The sequence below is a fragment of the Amphiprion ocellaris genome, chromosome 17 (genome assembly GCF_022539595.1).
Source record: "Amphiprion ocellaris isolate individual 3 ecotype Okinawa chromosome 17, ASM2253959v1, whole genome shotgun sequence".
Lineage (NCBI taxonomy): Eukaryota > Metazoa > Chordata > Actinopteri > Pomacentridae > Amphiprion > Amphiprion ocellaris.
Genome location: NC_072782.1, coordinates 32,800,856 through 32,823,862, shown reverse-complemented (window position 1 = coordinate 32,823,862; position 23,007 = coordinate 32,800,856). Strand labels below are relative to the sequence as shown.

The 23,007-nt window shown below is 38.3% G+C and overlaps 1 protein-coding gene across 1 annotated transcript in view; it reads left to right on the top strand.

Annotated features, from left to right (window-relative positions):
* gfra2b (GDNF family receptor alpha 2b) overlaps positions 1-23,007 on the top strand; it is a 99,414-nt gene that overhangs the window by 27,360 nt on the left and 49,047 nt on the right. The window contains exon 3 of the mRNA XM_055019415.1: positions 8,136-8,213. Coding sequence (XP_054875390.1) covers positions 8,136-8,213 — 78 coding nt within the window. The remainder of the gene's footprint in view (positions 1-8,135; positions 8,214-23,007) is intronic.

The window sequence follows — 23,007 nt, the reverse complement described above, 5'->3', positions numbered from 1 at the left end:
ACAGTAATTTCCCCTCTTTGTGATGGTTTTGTGTGTTTTTGTTGGGATTTTTCGTCTTTATGTGGTGATTTACGTCTTTCTGTAGTAATTCTCCATTGTTTGTGCTGATTTCCTGTGTTTTAGTAGCAATGATGTGTATTTTGTCGTGATTTTGCATCTGTTTGTGATGATTTTGTGTCTCTGTAGGGATTTTTGTGGGGATTTTTCATCTTCTTGTGGTCATTTTTCATTTTTTGTGGCAATTTTGTGTCTTTCTAATCTTTTTTTAATCTTTATTTTGTGTGTCTTTGTGTTATATTTGCACCTTTTGTGCATCTTACAGCTGGTTTTATGTTTGTTTACACTAAAATATCATCAGTTTGTGTTGGTTTTGCGTCTCTGTCTCTCTGGGGGTCGTTTTCTTCTTTTTCTGGTGTTTGTGGCTGTTTTGGATCATTTTTTCCTCTCTCGTTTTATTTTCTGTCCTGGTTTTAGCTCCATATGAAACTCTTTCGTTTTGCAGTTTTTTTTTGTTTTATAGTTTAAATGCGTCAGAAAGAAGTAGTTTTAGACGTTAATCGCAGGACTTTTGTTTTTACAGTAAACTTTCTGTCAGTTCACAGGAAAACTTTCTGGAATCAATAAGTGCAAAAAGAAAAGTTCCCAAAAGAGATATTTCCAAACCTCCAGCGAACCTAATCGACTCGGTGTGTGTGTTACAGTGTGCTTTAGTGTGTTAGTGTGTGTTAAAGCTTCCTACATTTACAGCTGCTGTGTTTAGCATCTCTGCTGCTGCTGCTGCCTGAGGCTGGATTAGCTTCCTGCTAACACTCTGCAGCTGGATTCATGTATCCAAACACACACCTGAGCAGAAACACTCGGCTGGTCCGTCATCCTGCAGCTCGTCTCTGATAATTAACCTTCAGGTGGAGTCGTGTTCTCATTAACCGAGCGGCTGAGCAGCAAATCTAAATGACTACAAGCTTTAAATGATGTCACAGAGTCTCTCTGTACGTTAATCTCAGGTCACATATTAGCTTTAATGCTTCATTCATCCGTCTTTTCATGATGGAGTTTCATCCTGTTTTCCAGCCGACATGAGAGTAGTTCTTCAAAAGTTTTTATCCTGCTGCATAAAGATGCAAGCCAGAGGTGCAGGTGTTCAAAACAAGAGACAAAATGATCAAAAATAGGCACAAAATGACCAAATTGATAGTATAAACAACCACACGGGGATAAAAGTGACCAAAATACACTCAAAATGTCCAAAATAAGACTGAAAATGGTCAAAAAGACACTCAATAGAATCACAAAGACGCTTAAAGTGTCACAAAACAAGACCAAACAATCAAAAACCATTCAAAATGTTAAGAGCAAGATTGAAAATGATCAAAAGGACCTTACAAATGTCAAAACTAAAGATGTGTAATGATCCTCAAGACACTCAAAATGTCCACAATTTGACAACATAATTCTAAAATACACATAAACTATTCACAATACGACACAAAATGATGAAAAACGAAACAAAAAAGTCCAAAATGAGACACACAACGACCAAAATTAAATGCAAACAACCACAAAAAGACATAAAAACCAAAATGGGAAACAATCCAAACCAAGAGAACAGTAAATGACCATAAAAAGATGTAAAATGAGCCAACTGTGACACAGAAAAACCACAGTGGTGCAGAAAGTGAGAGATGTAAGTTGTGTCGACTAAACCGGACGTTGAGGACCAATAATCTGATGAACCTCCGTCATTAAGCTGAGAAGCTGTAGCGTCGTGTTCAGACTTCCTTCTGGGCTGCTTGTCTGGAAGTGAAGCTCTTCTCCTGGAGGAAGCAGTAATTTCACCCTCAGAGCAGCACTTTGGCCTTTTCTTCAGCTCGGCTTTCATCTGGCCTCGGCTCCAATCTACCGGCATCACCGCCACAAAGAGTCTTTATTATTCAGCTGCTGTCCGTCCAGCAGGACTCCTCCAGGAGGAGACGCCCAGACGTTCCCGCTCGCTGCCTTCAGTGGCGTCTTATTATTTTGCTCAGAGGGTGAATTAGTGGAACTCTGAGACAGGAAGCTGCTGAACGCCAGACGAATCCGGGCCGCCGTGGATCTGCAGCGAATCGCAGTTCTCTGACACATCGACTCGCAGATTAAAGACAAAACAGCCGGCGAACAGACGGGTTTGGAGACGGTGGCTCAGAGCGTTGCCGTGGAAATGTCAGCCACTTACCTGCAGGATAAAGAGACGTGTCGCCGACCGTAATCCACCGTCCGTTTGCTGCTAAAGGTAGCAGGAAAACAAGCTCTTTGATCAAGTCTGACACGATGCTAAGCTCAGGCGTCAACATTTAGTGTTTGCAGAGTCGCTGCACGGCCTTCAGCTGGTGTCCCTCAGGAAGGACGCCGCTGTGGGAAGGACGAACAAAACGTCTGAAAACCTCATCAGGACGGAACAAAATGGCATCTCTTTAGGCACAGTCGACGACAAGAAATGTTTGGTTGAATCGCTGCACATTTTCCACTTTAGTGTTAATAACCTGTAGCCCCAAAATAAGACAAAAAACTCAAAAAATCCATCGCAAACGATTATGAAAAGACATAAAACAACCTAACAAGATGCAAACCACTAAAACGAGACACAAAATAACCACAAAAAGACGTAAAACCACCAAAAAATGACACAAACAGCCACATTAAGACATAAAACAGCCGAAAAGAGACCCAAAACAACGACAAGAACATGTACAACCTCCAAAACGAGATATAAAATAACCACATAAAGATGTAAAACAACAAAAAAATGTTTTATAACAATGGAACTGGTCTTTTAAAGTGTTTGAACCAGTAAAAACAGCTGAATCTGTTCTCGTTTCATTCTTCTATCTGCCTTCTTCTATTGATTTGATGCTAAAACAGAAACTTGCACTTGTTGGCCTCATTAGATCTGCAGTAGATCTACGTATTTTATTAGTTTTTTTCTCGTTTAGGCTGCAGCTGGAACAATAAACCGCCTGAGACTCTGAGAATGAGACTGGAGGTTATAGAGTTTTATTTTATTCTTTATGTAATGTGTGTGTGTGAGCAGCATGCAGAGATTCATCTGGAGTTTAGTTACACAACCTGAAATAATAAAGCAGCTGAAGGTTGAAACACAACTGAAGAGTCTGAGTGGTGGAATTAATCAGCCTGATAACTCATAGTCACACTGCAGCATTTAGTCAAGGCTTAGGCTTAGCTTTAGACTGGTTTTAGACTTGGTTTTGGACTGCTTTTAGACTTAGTTTCAGACTTGTTTTAGACTGGTTTTGGTTTGGTTTTAGGCTGTTTTTACTTGAGTTTAGACTTTATTTTAGACCTGAAGTTACCTCCTAACCTGAGATCCTTCTTCGTAGTGCAGAGGCCATCTGATCCGTAGATGTTTTATGAGAAAGGGAAAGATTTCGAGGAGTTCTGGTGAGAATCTGAGTGTTTTGTTGACAGAAGCTGCAGGTTTGTAATCCTCGGTAATCATGCAGCAGGTTCACCAGCTGGACACGAGGACGTAAAACTCACGCAGCTGCTGGATGAAAATGCGCTGCAGCTGGTCAGACTCTTTACATCTGTCATTAATGCGTCTGAAGACGCTGCATTTAACCTCCATGTGCAGCAGCTGCTTCTCCTCACTTCACTCTCCTTCATCTCACCGTCACAGCAGCACATAATGGCTTCTTCCATGAATATTTAGGCTGAATTTACAGGATGTTGTGTTTTCAGACCTGGAGGTTTGGGGATTTTAAACCTCAGAAAACATCTTACTTTGGAAGACATTTTAAAGGTTCAGTATCTCCAGAAACAAAACCCGTACAGCCATGACATGTGATGAGGACAGACAGAATAGTTTGAATATCTCTATTAAAGAACACATTCTTAGTAGTTGGAAAAAATGCAAAGTTTTCAATTGAGGCTGGTATTATGACCCCTGAAGGTTCCTGAAAGTGTTTCTATATCGATGAATGGATCCATATTTCTACTAAAATACTCTTCTACTGCGTTTGTGCTACTTTTGGACTATTTTTAGGGTTTGTACGCTGTTTTATGCCAATTCTGGTTTTCTTCTCTACAGAGATGGAGACTGCTAAGTCGGTATGATATATGAACTGGTTTTGAGCTCATGTTAGGCCCTGGTTTTGGACTGGTTTTGCTCTAGTTTTGGCCCTGGTTTTGGATTGGTTTTAAGGGTAGTTTTAAGCTTCTTTTGGATCTTTTTTGGACTTGGTCTTAGACTTTGTTTGGAACTTAGTCTTGAACTGGTTTTGGACTGGTTTTGCTCTAGTTTTGGACCTGGATTTGGACTGGTTTTAGACTTAGCTTGGATGGTTTTTAGAGTTAGTTTTGGACTGGTTTTGGTGTGTCTTTACACTAGTGTTAGGGTGATTTTGTTCCTGCTTCTAGACTTACTTTTAGACTTTATTTTGAACCTGGTTTTGCGGTGGTTTTGAGTTCATTTTAAACCTAGTGTTGACTGGTTTTGGACTACTTGTAGGCTGGTTTTGGACACATTTTGAATTGGTTTTGGGCTATTTTTTCTTGAGTTCATACATGGTTTTGGACCTGACTCTAGAGTTACTTTATGGTTGGTTTTGGGGTAGTTTTAACTTGCTTTGGAACTAGTTTTAGACTGGTTATGTGCTGGTTTTTACGTGGTGGTAAGCCTTGTTTGAAACAGGTTTTAGCCTTAGTATTGGACCTGGTTTTGGACTGATTTTAGGTTGGTTTTAAGTTGAATTTTACTGAATTGTAGACTTGATTTTGGACCTGCTTCTAGACTTACATATATGGTGGTTGGTTTGGACTGGTTTTAAGCTGGTTTTGGATTGGTTTTAGATTGACTTTGCACTGGTTTTGGACCAGCTTCTAGGCCTTATCCTTAGACTCTTTTTTGAACTTGGTTTCTTGGTGGTTTTAAGTTTGTTTTGGACTTAGTTTGACTGGTGTTGGACTGGTTTGTACTCATTTTTGGCTGGTTTTGAACTGGTTGTGGGCTATTTTTTACCTCAAAGTTTTAAAAAAAATCTTTATTCACCATTTTGTCTTCATTTTCTTGAATCTCTGCGGCGGAGGTGAAAAGTTCAAAGTTAATTCAGACGCTCAGCAGAAACATTAATAAGAATCTCTGCAGGCTGAAGTAAACATTAATATTGTTCTTCAATATTTAGTAATTTTCTTTTGTTACCGCGGTGATCCTCCATAATTAACATAATAATAGATATTCCTCAGCAGCGTGAGATCAATGAGTACAACAACAATAATGACAGACGGTTGTACAGGTGATGAACAACATCCATTATCAGGAGTATTATTGTTATTGTAGGTGGCCTTATTTCATTTTTAAAGGTAGAAGATAATAAAATATCCACCGCTGATCCTCTAATAACTGCAGATGTTTATAAAAGTTTTCATATTTTGTCTGACAGTGCAAACACACCAACACTTCTAATTGAAAACTGAACACTGAGCCGCCCACAAAAACAGAAGTTTCACCACCTAAACATTAAAAACTTTAGTGCAGGAGTCCAGCTTGTTTGATCCAGACGGGTCGAAGGCCCAGAGGATTGTGGGAATAACCTTCAGAGCCGAGGTCAAACCGTCAGCCGCTGTTTGTTTTCCTAAAACAGGAAAACTTTCCCTTCAGTTTGTATATTTTAAACATCTGTTGTGATCCAACACATGAGAAAGCTTCAGGACTGGTTTAAACTGGTTTTAGAGGTAGATTAGGACTGGTTTAAACTGGTTTTAGAGGTAGATTAGGACTGGTTTAAACTGGTTTTAGAGGTAGATTAGGACTGGTTTAAACTGGTTTTAGAGGTAGATTAGGACTGGTTTAAACTGGTCTTAGAGGTAGATTAGGACTGGTTTAAACTGGTCTTAGAATTAGATTAGGACTGGTTTAAACTGGTTTTAGAGGTAGATTAGGACGGGTTCTGGATCTAGATTTGGACTGTTTTCAGACTGGTTGTTTTACATGGTTTTAGACTTGGTTCTTAAACCTTGTTTTAATTTACTCATTTAGGACTTGATGTTGGACTGGTTCTAGACTTGGTTGTGTACCTGGTTTTGGACTGGTTTTGTTCTTACTATGGAACTGGTTTTATTCATATTTTAGGACTGGTTTTAGACTTTTTGTACTTGGTTTTGGACTGGTTTGTGCTGGTTTTTATTTGGACTTAGACTGGGTTTTGGACCTGCTTCCAGACTTTATTTTATACTTTGTTTTGAACGTCATCTTGGACTAGTTTTTGATTGGTTTTGTGCTTGTTTCAGCCTGATTTTTACTTGGTTTTAAACTTGATTTTAGTCTTTATTCCTGACTGGTGACAGATGAACTTTATTCACTTTGGAAGAAGAAGAAGTCGGGTAAAGTTTCCCCCTTAGTTCACCTCCTTCTCTTTTATTTCTGTGTTTTACAGTGTGGTGTTTTTCAGGAGGCGATCAGATATTCCTGTCAGACTGTCGGCAGCTTCGTGTTGAGCTGCTGTCTGAAGACGAACAGAAAAAAAACTAAGAAAAAAAGGCTAAACGTCAGTTGAGAACGATCCTGCAGAGCTTATCATCAGTGAAAAGCAGAAATAACTGCAGACTTTGTTCGACTAAACTCCTTTTTGAAGAATCTCTGTTAGGAAACCAAAAAAGGATTTTTCAACTTTTTGTGGTTGTTTTGTGTCACTTTTTGTTCATTTTACATCTTTTTGAGGTCATTTTTTGGAACATTTCCATGGTTTGTGTCTTAATGTGGTTGTTTTGTGGTACATTTTGCATCTTTTGTGGTTGTGTTGCATCATATTTTGTTTGTTTTTTACATCATTTTGTGGTGGTGTTGCATCACTTTTTGATCACTTTACATCTTCTTTTGGTCATGTCTATAGCATTTCCATGGTTTGTGTCTTTTTGTGGTTGTTTTGTGCCACATTTGGGATGTTTTACATATTTTTGTGGTGGTTTTCTGTAACATTTGGGATGTTTTATGTCTTTTTTTGACACTGTTTGGTCATTTTACATATATTTGAGATCATTTCTGTAGCATTTTGGTGGTTTGAGTCTTTCTGCTGTCATTTTTTGCCAGATTTGGGACATTTTTCAACTTTTTGTGGCCGTTTTGCAACACATTTTGGTCATTTTACATTATTTTGTGGTTCTTTCCTGTAACATTTTGGATTTTTTAGGTATTTTTATGTTGCCGTTTGGTTTCTTTACATCATTGTGTGGTGATTTTGTGTCACTTTTTGGTCATTTTGGGGTTGTTTTGTATCATATTGTGGTTGCTTTATGTCTTATTATGTCACTGGTCATTTTATATCATTTTAAGGTCATTTTTGTAGCATTTTGGTGGTTTATGTCTTCATGTGTTCATTTTCTTTTGTCTTGTTTGGGACATTTCTCAACTTTTTGAGGTTGTTTTGCGTCAAATTTTGGTCATTTTACATCGTTTTGTGGTCATTTTTCATATTTTTCTGGTCATTTTGTGTTTTTTGTGTCATATTTTGGTTTTATGTCTTGTTATGTCATAGTTTGGTGGTTTTATAGCATTTTGTGGTGGTTTTCACCAGCATTTTGATGGTTTAGGTTTTAGGTCTTTATGCAGTTATTTTTGTCACATTTGGGGCATTTTCAACTTTTTCTGGTGGTTTTGCATCATATTTAGGTTGTTTTACATCTTTTTGTGGTTGTTTTGTGTAACATTTTGGATGTTTTACTTCTTTTTACGTTACAGTTTCATCCTTTTACATCATTTTGAGATTGCTTTGTGTCATATTTTGGCCGTTTTACATTCTGTTGGGGTTGTTTAGCGTCACATTATGAGAATCATGATACGTTCACAGACCAAACCAGTTTCACATCGTAGAACCGCGTTGTGACAGGAATATGTTCTGGTAAGGAGATGTATCATCAGCGGGATGTTGACTGAAGGTTTTTCTAACTTCTGGAACTCAACCAGAAGTTTTGTTTCCGCTTCGGTTCCCTGATTGTTTCCCCATGGACCATGGCAGCGTTTTCCGTTAGTTTTTTTGTGACTTTGAAGGTGGATTCCAGGTGCGTCCAGATGGTCGGCTGCTGGTTTGTTTGTTTGTTTGTTTGTTTGTTTGTTTACCGGCTCCTCTCTCTGCTGTGTTTTGCAGGGGAAGAGTTCTACGAGACGTCTCCGTACGAACCCATCCACTTCTCCGAGGAGTTCAGGCACGCCTCCATTATCTCAGGTAGGCGTGTGTGTGTGTGTGTGTGTGTGTGTGTGTGTGTGTGTGTGTGTGTGTGTGTGTGTGTGTGTGTGTGTGTTTTTGTGTGTGACTGCAGCTGAAGACGTCCTTCCACCGAAACCCATTTTCCGTCCTAAATCCAGTGTTTTTGGTTATATAGAGGGCAGAGCGATAAACTTGGCTGCTTGTGATTGGCTCAGGTGTGCCAGGCAGCAAATACTGATTATTTTCATTATTGATCACTTTTTTTAGACTATTGATCTGTCATTTAGTCTATTAAATTTGAAAAATATCCTCAAAACACCCAGCTGAGCTTTAAAAAACATCTTTAAGTTGGACAGTTTGACATGAATTTACTGATTTAGCTTGAAAATCACTGAAATTTGTGGTTTTTTGCATCACATTTAGGGTGTTTTAGGTCTTTTTTGTCACAATTTTGTCTTTTTGCACCATTTTGGGATTGTTTTGTCGCACATTTTGGTCATTTTTGTAGAATTTTAGTGGTTTGAGTCTTCATGCGGTCATATATTTGTCACATATGGGACATTTTTCAGCTGTTTGTGGTGGCTTTGCATCACCTTTTGGTCATTTTACAAGGTTTTGTGATTGGTTTGTGTCACATTTTGGGTGTTTTATGTCTTTTTACATCATGTTTTGGTCATTTTACATCTTTTGTGGCCATTTCTCTGACATTTCTGTGGTTTATGGCTTTTGGAGGTCATTTTGTGTCACATTTTGGATCTTTTCATGTCACAGTTTGATCGTTTTACATCATTTTATGGCTGTTTTGTGCCACATTTTGGTAATTTTTGCAGCGTTTTGGTGGTTTGTGGCTTTTTGTGATTTTTGTCACATTTGGGACATTTTTCAAATTTTTGTGGTTTTGCATCATGTTTTGGTAGTTTTGCATTAATTTGTCATTGATTTATGTCACATTTTGGGTGTTTTATGTCTTGTTGCATCACAGTTGGGCTATTTCATATCTTTTTGTGGTCATTTCTCGAATAATTTGGTGGTTTATGACTTTTTTCTGGTCATTTTTGCAACATTTTGGTAGTTTCTGTCTTTTTGTGGCTGTTTTGCATCGTATTTGGTCATTTTGGGAGTGTTTTATCTAACAATTCTGGTTGTTTTATGCCTTCTTGTGTCGTAGCTTTTCATTTTGTATCATTCTTTGGTTGCTTTGCGTCACAACACATGATACGTTCACAGACCAAATCAGTTTTACATCCACTCCAGGTATCACATCTACAGAAACATGAGGTTATGGTTATTTTTATGAGCTAAACCTGTAAAGAACATGGATTTTGTAGATGTTATAGATATAGATATTGTAGATCTCCATCCAGACCTCCTGCTGTCTGATTCATTCAGTTTGTTTCTGAGTGAACAGAGCAGCTGAATGCAGATGTTGTGTAACATCTCTAATATCCAGAAAATGAGGAGTAATGTGCAGAAAGTGATCTTATGATGCAGCTGAATGTTGTCAGATGGATTCAGTCGGTTTCTGATGATGACTCAGGTTTTAGCACCGCAGGATCTCTGCTACACAGTATTCTGATTTATCACACCGCTGCACTGAGGAACAACCAAAAACGCTGCTTTATAAATATAGATCCTGGAAAAAAACCTGAAAATCTGGCAGCAAGATGGGAGAAAAAATATGGTGAGGAACTGGAGCCACTGTCTCCTTAGGGCTGCTCTGGGGGTTCAGGCATATGGGTTCTGTAAAGCGTCTCGAGACAATTTGACTGTAATTGGCGCTATATAAATAAAATTGAATTGAATTGAAAAAACTACCAACACTGAAAAGATAATGGAAAATATCTCTAAAAAATTACATTATTGCAGATTTAAATACAAACTGTGTAATTTTACTGCCACGCATTATAAAAGAAGGAATTATTATTTGTAAAAAAATTTCTTGATATTTACAGTTTTAGAGTCCAAGTCTAGAACCAGTCCAAAACCAGCTCAAAAATAATGCAAAACCAGCCCAATGCCAAAATCTGAAAACCAGTCCAAACCGAGTCAGAACCAAGTCCACATCTAGTCCAAAACAAGGTCCAAAACCAGTTGAAAATAAATCCAAATCCAATTCTAAAGCTAAATCCCAAACCAGTCTAAAACCAGGTCCAACTTCAAGTAGAAACCAAAGCAAGTCCAGGTCTACAACAAGGTCCAAAACCAGTCCACAACAAATTCATCACAGTCACAAAAAACACACAAATACTGGAGTTTTCAGGCACCTATGCGGTTAAATATAATAAATGATGTGTTTGTTGTATGGGTTGAAGATGTTTGTGCGTTTTTGTCGTCGTCGGTCTGCAGCAGCGACTCCATTAAACGCTGTGGCGGCTTCAACACTTGTTTTCTGAGAAGTGTTTAAATGTCAGGAGCACCGAGCAATACATCGTCATTTACACCGCGTTTATGTGTGTGTCGGTGTGTGTGTGTGTGTGTTTATGTGTGTGTTTGTGTGGTCAAACAGCTGTGAAATAGACTCGCAGCTCTGTAAATTGGCTGCTGCTCTCTCAGATTAACACGAGTACGAACACGGTCGAAGCAGGAGAACTTCAAAAGCGTTTTCTGCCCTAATCTTTGCCTCAACGCACACGCAGACACACAAACAGGAAGCAGGCGTTGCGTAACTTCCTGTCGTCGGACGTACGAGGCGTCCCTCCACGGCCGCATCACCTGTCCAACGGATCTGCAAGTGTGATGTGAAGAGTTTCAGAGCAGATAAAGAGGAGGCAGATAAGAGGATAATCTGGCCGAGTGTTGAGAAGAAAGAGCTGCGACATTAAAGTCTGTTTCAGACAAAACCGTCGCTAATCGATCGGAGAGAAACGCTCAGCGTGACCAGCTGGTTGAGGCGAGTGTTTTCATGTAGAAGACAGAAAGTAGTTTGGAGACTGAGATTCACAGAAACCATCAAATAGCAGAGTACAGACCAATATAACCAGTTCTAGAACCAGCCCAAATAAAGGTCCAAAACAGTATAAAACCAATACTAAAAGTAGGTCCAGAACCAGTTCAAATAGGGTCCAAAACCAGATTCAAAACGTTATAAGACAATGTCCAAAACAGGGTCCAAAACCAGTCCAAATGCAGGTCCAAAACAGTATAAAACCAATTCTAAAACTAGGTCCAAAACCAGCCCAAATACAAGTCCAAAATGGTAAATAACCAGTCTAAAATCAAGTCTATAAGCCATTCTAAATCCAACCCAAGTCCAAGTTTATAACCCAGTCCAAAATCAGGTCCAAAACAGCATATAACCAAGTCTAAAAGTAGGCCCAGAACCTGTTCAAGACCAGTTTAAGATGAATCCACAACCAAGTCTAAAACCAGTCCAAGTGCAGGTCCAAAATGGTATATAACTAGTCTAAAATCATTCTAAATCAAAGTCCAAAACCAGTCCAAATACAGGTCCAAAACAGCATAAAACCAGGTATAAAACTAGGTCCAGAACCAAGTTTAAAACTAGTTGAAATCCAATTCGAAAAACCAATCCAAAACCAGGTTCAGAATCAGTCTACAACCAAGTGTGTAAGCCATTCTAATCCAAGTCCAAGTCCAAAACCCTGTCCAAAACCAGTTCAAATTCAATGCAAAACCAGTCCAAAACCAGTCTAAACTATGTCCAAAACCAAGTGTAACACCAGTCCAAATGCAGGTCAAAACTAGTCCAACGTCAAGTCTAGAACCCAGCCCAAAACTGATCCAGAACCAGTTCAAAACTAATACAAAACCAGTCCAACACCAACTCTAAAAGCCAGTCCAAAAGAAGTCCAAACCAAGTCTAAAACCCAGTCCAAAACCAAAGCTAAACACAGTCTAAAACCATCTCCAAGGCCAATTTGACCATCAAACCCAAAAGCAAATCCAAGTCTAGTCCACAACCAGTTCACAACCAATCCACCACCTAGTCCTCTAGAACCAGTCCTAAACCAGGTCCAAACCAGTATAAAACCAAGTTTAAAACTAGGGAGCTTTTTCAGATTTGGCTGATTTTATTTTTCCAAAAAGAAAAGGAGAAAGCTGTAAAATCTGGGGTCAAACCAGCCTCCGGTAGCTCTAATGTTGACGTTCAGATTCTGAATTTCTTGACATCTTTTACTTTGGTATAAAGCGGAGTATCCCAGTGTGTTTTCATGACTAACACTGTTGGGAAAGTAGTTTGCAGACTTGAAAGCAGCGCTGAAGACATTTCAGCGACGGGATAATCATTAAAATCTTAGCAGCCATGAAGCGTGATCATGAAATTTAAATGTCATTGTTGAATATTTAGAGGTTTCCTGCTGAGTTCAGCTCCAAAAAAAGTTGCTTGTTTTCCACTGAAGCACATTTTATATATTCTTATTGTATATTTTTGACACAAAGTGGCACAAAGGTGTCCTGACAAACAAAAATCTACCTCAGATGTTGTTTTTATCCAGCATGTAATGTGTATTAACATAGGAGGAGGTCGGTGTGGATGGATGGGTCAGAAAACACTGAACTCTAATACAAACTAAGACAGAAAGTTAGAAGCGATTAAAATTTAAATGTTATTATTGAATATTTAGAAGTTTCCTGCAGAGTTTAACTGTATCAGAAAGTTTGTTTTTCTGCAAAGTACATTTTAATTTTGTCAATTTGTGACACAAACTCGTCCTGAATCCCATAAAGATTAACCCCAGATGTTATTAATTGAGCAACTTATATAAATTTAATATAGGAAGAGGTCGGGGTGGATGGATGGGTCAGAAAAACGGTGAACTCTAATATAAACTCAGTGTTGTTCCTTTTTAAAAATGTTATTATTGAATATTTAGAAGTTTCCTGCAGTCTTTTTGTGGTGATTTAGCGTCTTTTTGTGGGGATTTAGTGTCTTTTTGTGGGGATTTAGCATCTTTTTGTGGTAATTTAGAGTCTTTCTTTGATGATTTAACATATTTTTGTGGTGATTTAAAATCTTTTTGTAGTAACTTTGCTTTTTTTGTGGTGATTTAGCATCTTTTTATATATTCTTATTGCCAATTTGTGACATAAAATGAACCTCAGATGTTGTTTTTCAGCAGCTAATGTGTATTTAACATAGAGGAGGTTGGGGTGAGTGGATGGGTCAGAAAAACACTGATCTCTAATATAAACAGAGTGGGTGTTGTTTCTTTTAACCTTTAATGGATTCAGATTTATTCTCTGGTTCCCTCGGTCGCCACCTCTTCTATAGATCTGCTAACAGGAGCGCTGTCTGAAGGAGTTTATGCTAATTTACTGGTCGCCTCTGGACGGCGGGTTATTCCCTTTGTGGGTATTATGCGTTTCAACGGAATAATAACCAATATAATCAATATGAAAGAAGGTTATTTCCAGCCCTGTTGAACAGATTCTGATCAGAAAGTCTTGTTTCAGTGAAATAATGAATCTATTTAACCTCCTTGTGGCTTGAAGTTGAGCCTGATTAGTGATTTCTACTGAGAACTTTACTTTAAAAAGACAAGTGATGCGCTGATACGTAGAAAACTCCATGTAGATCAGAATCATTTGGTTTTAAATTCACTCTTTTCAGGGTAATTTTTGGTCGTAGGACTTGTTGGGCGATCGATAAATTGGTGAATGTTGGTTAAATTTGATCAGTTGCTAAAACATCGTCCATTAAAGCTGTAAATGTTCTGCATCAGTTTCATACCAGAGGAGCAGAAACTCTGAAAACCTGACCTGACATCCGACACCCTGAGAGATGGTTTGACTGGAAGTTAGAAACTGATCCCGATCAATAAGGAGGGGTCATGTGACAGCAGATGTGGTGATGTCAGAGGCTGCAGCAGGTAGAGTTACAGTCAGGTGTTCCAGCTGAGGGTGGAGATTCAAGGAAACAAACACAAAACAAGGTAGAAAACCAGGTCCAAAACCACTTTAAACTCCAGTCCAAAACCTTTTCAAAACCACTCTAAAATACATCCACAACCAAGTCCAAATGCAGGTCCAGTCTAAAATCAATCCAAAAACAGTCTAAAAGCAGTTCAAGACTGATCCAAAGCTAAATCTGAAACCGATACTAAACCAGGACCAAAACCAGTTCCAAACCAGTCTAAAACCAGTCCAAAACCACTCCAAAACTAGTTTAAAACCAATACAAAATCTAAAATAGGTTCAGAATAATGTCTAAAACCAGTCCAGAATAAACCCAAACCCAGTCTTAAGGCAACCTAAAAATAAGCTTGAAACCAGGTCCAAAACCAGTTTAAACCACTGTCTAAAACAAGTCCAGAACCAGGCCCAAAAGAGTCTAAAACCAAGTCTAAAGTAGGTCTAGAAGAATGTATAAAACCAGTTCAAAATAAATCCAACACAAGTCCAAATGCAGGACCAAAACAAAACAAAACTAGTCCAGAACCAGTTCTGTAACCGATCCGAAACCACATCCAAAATCTGTCTAAACCCCAGTCCAAAACAAGTCCAGAACCTGGTCCTAAACTATCTGAAACCAGTCGATAATAATCCAAAAGTCAGGCTAAAACCAGTCCAACACCAAATCTAAAACCCTGTCCAAAACAAGTCCAGAATCAATGCAAAACGAATTAAAAACCAGCCCCAAAACCAGTCTAAACCCTAGTCCAAAACAAATCCAGAACCAGTCTAATCCCTAGTCCAAAACAAGTCCAGAACCAGGGCCAAAACGGTCTAAAACCAGTTTAAAACCAATGCAAAGGTAGCCTAAAACAGAGTCAAAAATAGGTTCAGAAGAATGTCTAAAACCAGTCCAAAATAAATCCAACCCAAGTCTGAAACCAGTCCAAAACCAGTCAAAATACATCTAAACACCAGTCCAAATGCAGGTCTAAAACTGATCCAAAACCAGGTCCAGCACCAAATCTCGAACCTACTTAAAGCAATCTAAAACCATTCTAAAACCAATCTAAAGGAAACCCAGTGAATTTTTCTGATAATTCCAGTTCGCAGAAGAGGCTAAAATCAGGTCCAGCTCCGCAGCTTTAATGCCGTCATTAATATTCTGGTTTCTGGACATGTTTTACTGAGAGGACGCCATCCATCTGGGGTTTGTTTGTTTCCTTCAGTTAATCAGAGAACATCAGTTTTACTCTGATTGCTCCAAATGAGCTCCTCTTTGTCTTCATCATCATCTTCTTCAGGTTTTAAGCTCCAGATCTGCGTCATGATTCTTTTATTTATTCAGCTTCAGATCTGTTAGTCTGCTGCTGGAATCAGCGAGAGAAGACGATAGGAGCAGAAAGAAAGGTGATCCTGGAGGTGGAGAATCAGATCGTCTGTCCTCAGGGAGCTTCAGAGACGTTTCCTCCTGACTCAGCTTCTCCTGGTCAGGATGTGGTCCACATCAGAGCTAAATAAAGACGCTGTACTGCAGCAGAACACAGACGTTTAGCTAACGGCTAACACTGACGGTTGATGGGAGCACACAAGTCAACGTTTGTGTCAAATTGTGGTCATTTTACGTCTTGTTGTTTTGTGTCACATTTTGGTGGTTTTATGTCATTTTGGGGTTGTTTTGTGTCACATTTTGTCCATTGTATATAATTTTGTGTTGCTTTTGTTTCATATTTTGGTTGTTTTACGTCACTTTGGGGTTGTTTTGGGTCACATTGTTATATTACATGGTTTTGTGGTCATTTTGTGTAATGTTTTGTTCATTTTATGTCTTTCTGTGGTCGTTTTGTGTCAGATTGTTGTTATATTACATGGTTTTGTGGTCATTTTGTGTCATATTTTGGTTTTATGTCATTTTGGGGTCGTTTTGTGTCACACTTTGTCCATTGTATGTTATTTTGTGGTGGTTTTGTGTCATACTGTGGTCATTTTACATGGTTTTGTGGTAGTTTTTGCAAAATTTCAGTGGTTTACATTGCTTTGTGGTCATGTGTCACATTTTGTTGATTTTGCGTCTTTTTGTGGTCGTTTTGTGTCACATTTTGGTTGTTTTATGTCATTTTATGGTTGTTTTGTTGAACATTTTGGTTGTTTTGCATCCCATTACTCCAGACACGATGCATTTACAGACCAAATACATTTAACATCCACTCCAGAACTGTCTCTGCTCCTGCAGTTTTTACAGCGTTGTTGTAGCAGTTTGCTGAGCATTCCTGTTGCCTTTTGTGTTGTGTTGTCGCTGCGATTTGTAGAACGTTGTCGCTGTGGTTTGTAGTTTGTTGTCGCTGCAGTTTGTAGTTTGTTGCAGCTGTAGTTTATCCAGTCAGTCCTTCAGTTCTTCATGTTTTCCTTCGATCCTCTCTGGTTCTCTGACGCCGTCTTCCTCCTCCTCCTCCTGTTAGATGATCTCGATGTGTTTCTATTTGTTTCTATCGCGTTTTAATAAAGCGTACTGTCAGTATATATATCTATATATATATATATATATATATATATATATATATATATATATATATATATATATATATATATATATATATATATATATAAAATACATCCCATAATACTCAAATACACACTGTTCACATTGTGAGACATCCCATAATAATCAAAGTTCTTGTTCTTTCTATGGTGGTTTGTGTCTTTTTCTGGTGGTTTTATGGGGTTTTTTTGTCATAATATTTTACTTCCTTTTGTAGAGATTTTGTGTTTTTGTTGTCATTTTGCATCTTTTAATGTTGCTTTTGTGTCTTTTCTAGTGATTTTGCATCATTTTCTCTTCATTTATGTCTTTCTGTTGTGTTTTTGCATCTTTTTATTTAGATTTTGTGTCTTTTTGCCTCCTTTTGGAATGATTTTGTGGTGATTTTGCCTGTTTTTGTGGTGATTATTGGTTTTTTTCTGGTCATTTTTGTCTTTCTGTCGTTTTGTGTCTCTTTATGATGTTTTTTCTGTTTTTGTAGTGATTGTGTGTTTTTTGTGGTGATTTTACCTCATTTTTTTGTGATTTTGTGTTTTGTTGTGATCTCGCATATTTTTGTGTAATTTTCCCAGTTTTTGTAGTGATTTTGTGTGTCTTTGTGGTGTTTTTCTTGTCATATATGTCCTTCTGTTGTGTTTTTGCATCTTTTAAAGTTAATTTTGTGTCTTTTTGTCATCATTTTCCTTCCTTTTCTAGTAATTTTCTGTGTCTTTGTGTGGATTTTGCCTGTTTTGTAGTGATTTTGTTTTTTGTTGTGATTTTTAAAATTTTTTTAGGTTGATTTTGTGGGTTTCTTTGTGGTAATTTTGCCAACTTTTGGAAGGATTTTGTGTGTTTTTGTTGTGATTTTGCATCTTTTTCTGGTGATTTATGTCTTTCTGTTGTGTTTTTGCATCTTTTAAAGTTAATTTTGTGTCTATTTGTCATCATTTTCCTTCCTTTTGTAGTAATTGTGTATATCTTTGTGTGGATTTTACATGTTTTTGTAGTGATTTTGTATTTTGTTGTGATTTTGCATCCTCAGTGATAAGCTAACGTGACTATATGAGGGTTTTCTATCCAGCTGGTATTAACACGTTATAAGAGCCTCAGAGTTCAGCTTTAGCTGTTGCATGAAGAAATAAAGAAGGATTCTGGTTTAATTCATGATCCCTTTATCTGCTGATCAGATGAACTTTTAACTCTAAACTCATTTTAGAGATCCTAAACTGTGGATGAATGGTTTAGAAAAAAACCCGTTTATCCCATTTTCATGGACAGAAAGTAAGTTAGAGTCACCGATGTTTCACAGGTCGGGAGGTTTCTGCTCTGGAAAATGTAGTTTGACATCATGTTGAAGCCGTTAACTGTGTTTCCGTTGCCTGAAAATGTGAGAATCTTTGAACCTCTGACCATCAACTGCAGAGAAGCATTGTGTTTCCGGTCCTAACGAGCTTTTAGAAGCTCCCGTTAGCTCCGGTCTTCCTGCCGCCGTCATTAATGCGACCGTCCTCCAGCAGCTTCCAGTAGAGTGGATAACGTGAGGAGGCGTCTCCGCTCCTACGAGGAACCAGGAATTATTCGTGCGCCCGTTTTCCCGGCCGTCCTTGAATGCGTCGTGCAGCAGAAGAACCTCCGTTTGGATCTGGAAGCCGTAAATCTTCAACTCGTTCCTCGTCCCTCTTCAGAGCTGGATGTGGAGAATCTGAATGTTCCGCTTGTCCAGCAGGAATAGCAGCAGATTTATCAGAGCTGTCTGTCAGGAGGACGTTAAACCAGCCAGCGCAGTCCTAGAAAACAATCATCTCAAGTTACTCTATCACTGATCACAAACAGAGAGTAAATCAACACAAAAAGGTGCAAAATCAACCCAAAACAATTCAAAACTACCACAAAATGACCCCGAATCACCACAAAAATAGGTGAATATACCACAAAAAGACACAAAATCACCACTAAAAGTACCAAAATTACCACAAAACAGCTTAAATTGTGAGAAAAAACTCAAATTTGGCACAAAAAAATGCAATATAACTACAAAACGACCAAAGTTACCCCAAAAAGACACAAAATCATCCCAAAAAGAGCCAAAACTACCTTGAAAAGTTCAAATATGCCAGAAAAAACACCCAAAATGAACACAAAAAGTATCAAAATTACGACTACTGTTTAAGTTCACGCTTAAAAAACAAGATATCAGATATTAATCAGTGATCTTTACAGTTGTTGGTAGGTCTACTCTAGAACTTTCTCCAGTTGTAGGTAGGTCTACTCTAGAACTTTCTCCAGTTGTAGGTAGGTCTACTGTAGAACTTTCTCCAGTTGTAGGTAGGTCTACTCTAGAACCTTCTCCAGCTGTCAGTAGGTCTACTCTAGAACTTTCTCCAGTTGTCAGTAGGTCTACTCTAGAACTTTCTCCAGGGGACGTTCTCCTTACCTGCTTCCAGTCTTTAAGTTTAGTCTCATTTAGAACATTCCAGGTCCTTGAAGTCCATAGAGGTGGGTCCAGATTTATCACTTTTTAATGGACTTTTTTCCATCATTTCTGATCCTCAGAACTTCATCAGTACAGCAGATAGAACCATGACATTTAGGAGGAGAAACACATCTGAGTTCTGGAAAAAACTGACACTAAACCAAAACACTGGAATGTGGCAAAAGTATTTTTCAATAAGGGAATATCTGAGTAACTTTTGTGATGGTTTTGCATCACCATTTGGTCATTTTACTTCTTTTTCTGTTCATTTTTGTAGCATGTGTTGTCTTTTTGTAGCAAGCTTGCCTCCTTTTGTAGTGCTTTTGTGTGGTTTCATGGTGCTTTTGCCTGTTTTTGTCGTGATTTTTGTGTGTTTTTCTTGTGATTTTTCATGTTTCTGGCCATTTAAATCTTTCTGTAGTGTTTTTACATATTTTTGTGTTGATTGTGTGCCTTTTTGTAGTAATTTTGCCTCATTTTTGAGTGATTTTATGTGTTTTTATGGTGATTTAGCATCTTTTTAATGGTGATTTTGCCTATTTTTTAGTGTTGTTGTGTTTTTTTCTGGTGATTTATGTCTTGATTTTGTCCTTTTTAAAAAATGTTGCCTCCTGCTGTAGTGATTTTGTGTTTTTATAGGGATTTTTCATCTTTTTCTGGTGATTTATGCCTTTCTGTGGTGTTTTTGCATCTTTTAAAGTTGATTTTGTGTCTTTTTGTAATAATTCTGCCTGTTTTTGTCGTAATTTTGCATATTTTTGTATAATTCTTTTGTAGTTATTTTTCATCCTTTTTGAGTCATTTTATGTTTTTTATGGTTATTTTGCATAATTTTAACAGTAATTTTCCCTGTTTTTGTTGTGATTTTTCATCTTTTCTGCTGATTTCTGTCTTCCTGTAGTGTACATACAGAAAAAGTGTATAAAACACCATCATTCTGCTCAGGTCCTCGTTGTTCTGATATTCTGATGAGTTTAGTTGAAGCTGAACGATGCTTCGGTTTGAATCTTCAGGACTTTCAGAAACATCAGATCTGTCAGAAAGTTCACCTCTGATCTGAGAACAAACCGGAAAGACGACCAAACGATCCGATCCGTCACATTTTCTGCTCCGGTGGATTAAGTGAAAAGTTTGGAGACGATGGACGGATCCATCACTTCCACTTTCTGACTCCTTTCTCCTGGAACTCTGAGGTTTTTCTGAGTGAAATAAAGAAAAAAACTTTTCTGACAAAGATGGATGATGGCTGTAGAGTGAAAACAGAATCAAGTTTTATTTGTTTGAAATTAAAAACAGTTCAGATGTCTTCAGTTGGATGTCAGATTTATGGAGAGTTTGGCAAAGAAACGTCTCTGCAACCTTTCAGAAATCTGTTGGACATCCAGGATCTATAAAGACAACAACGTGAGACTTATTATTTTACCTGTTAATTATCTAATTATGATTATTATACAGTTTTCTCAACAGAGCAACCAAGCTAAAGCACGACAGGAAGTTGTATTCTGGTTGGAGGAAACCTCTAAATCTATAATTTCTTAGTTAGATAATACTGTTTGGGTGAAATGACTCTTTCAAACTACATGTACCTGGACAGAAAGTAGTATTTAGATAAAATAAACCTCTACAATTACAAGCAGTTGGACAGAAAGTATTATTTAGGTGGAACAAACCTTGTAAAACTATGAAAATCTTACACAAAGTAATATTTTTGGCAGAATAAACCTTTCAACTATATCTACTGGGACAAAAGCTGTGTTTTGGTGGAATTTACCTTTAAAACTATAAATACTTGGACAGGGAGTAGTATTTTGATTGCAGGAAAACCTCCAATTTTGGTTAGATGAAAGCTTTAAATTTATAAATGGTGAGACAAATGTTTGTAGTTTGGTTGAAAATTATACGTACCTGGACAGAAAGTAGTATTTTGGTTTATTAGACCTTTACAACTTTAAATACTTGGACATAAAGTGGTATTTTGGGTGAAATAATCCTATAAAATCACAGATAATCACTTAGAAAGTACTACTTAGGTGGAATAAACCTTAAAAAGTCATAAATGCCTGGACAGGAAGTAGTATTTTGGCTTTAAATGTGTGATTTTTAAATAATTAATTAGCATTTTATTGCATGAAATAACTATTTGATCCAGCAGAAACATAAACCTTTGTTTACAGTTACAGAGGTCAGATGTTTCCTGTAGTTCTTGGCCAGGTTTGGACATCCCACTCCTCCATACAGATCTTCTCCAGATCTTACAGGTTTCGGGTTGTCGCTGGACAACAGAGTTTCAGCTCCTCCAAAGACTTTCTGTTGGGTTCAGGTCTGGAGACCGGCTAGACCACTCCAGGACCTGGAAATGCTTCTTCTGGAGACACTCCTCAGTGTTTCTGGTCATTGTCCTGCTGGAAGACCCATCTACAACCCATCTTCAATTACTGATGGAAGGAGGTTGATCCATGGCTCCATCCATCCTCCCCTCAATACAGAGCAGTCGTCCTGTTCCCCCAAAGCATGATGCTTCCACACCCATGCTTCACGGTTGGGATGGTGTTCTTGGGGTTGGACTCATCCTTCTTCCTCCAAAGAGTGGAGTTTCTACCCAAAAGTTCTATTTTGTGACCTCATGACCTTCTCCCACGCCTCCTCTGGATCTTCCAGATGGTCGTTGGTGAACTTCAGACGGGCGCTGCAGGACTTTAGTCCATGACAGTGTAGGTTGTTACTGATGGGAACCATTAGGACTGTGGTCTTCAGGTTATTGACCAGGTGTAGTTCTGGGCTGATCCCTCACCTTTCTCAAGATCTTTGATCCTCCATGAGGTCAGATCCTCCATGGAGCTCCAGACCGATGGAGATGGACAGTCGTCTGGAGTTTCTTCCATTTTCTAATAACTGCACCAACAGTTGTCTATTGTCCTATCGTCTGTCCCAGCATGATGAAGGTCTACAGTTCTGTCCCTGGTGTCCTCAGACATCTCTTTGGTCTCAACCATGGTGGAATGTTGGAGTCTGGTTGATTCAGCGTGTGGGCAGGTGTCTTTATCCAGGTAACGAGTTCAAACAGGTGCAGTTAATCCAGGTAATGAGTGGAGAACAGGAGGGCTTCTTAAAGACAAACTAACAGGCATTTTTCAAGCAAAAACAGAGAAAATAAAGCCACATATTTGCTGATTTCAGCTTCTGGAACGAAGATTTGCTACTTTTCTTTGTCTTATTTCATTTTAAACTGAATGTTTCAGTTTTTTTGGACGTTCAGCTGATTAAAAGTAAACATCTGAAGACGTCGCCTTCTGATGGAGCGATTTTATTCAAGATTAATCAAAAAAATAAGATTTTCAGTTAACTGTCATACAGGAGGAAATAAACCATAAAATATTAATGTTTAAGAAGCTGAAGTCACAGAATTTAGACTTTATTTCTTATAAAATTCCTCCAAATGATCCACATTCAGCTCTTTTTGCTGCTGAATTCTCTGCTTTTTACGTTCAGCCTCGGTCTGCTTTCATTCAGCCTCTATCAGCTGTTTCCTGGAAACACAGTTTATCTGTACAGCTCTGTGTGTGTGTGGTTTGTGTGTGTGTGTGTGTGTGTGTGTGTGTGTGTGTGTGTGTGTGTGTGTGTGTGTGTGTGTGTGTGTGTGTGTGTGTGTGTGTGTGTGAGAGTGCGTGCGTATGCGTGTGTGTAAACTGCCAGTAGATGTTTGAGTTTGAAGTCGTTCCATTAGAGAAGACTTTGTCAGTGAAGATAAAATGCCGTAAATCTCTGCAGTGAAACTCCTACATGCAGAGTGTGTGTCTGTGTGTGTGTGTGTGTTTCTCTGTTTGTGTGTGTGTGTCTGCAGGCCAAACAACACACTCACACTGCAGACAGACACCACACACACTGTAATATTCAGATTTAATTACACTCGACAAGAGACGGAGGTGATGACGGCTCAGCGTGGCCTCAGAATCACCTCCAGCTGC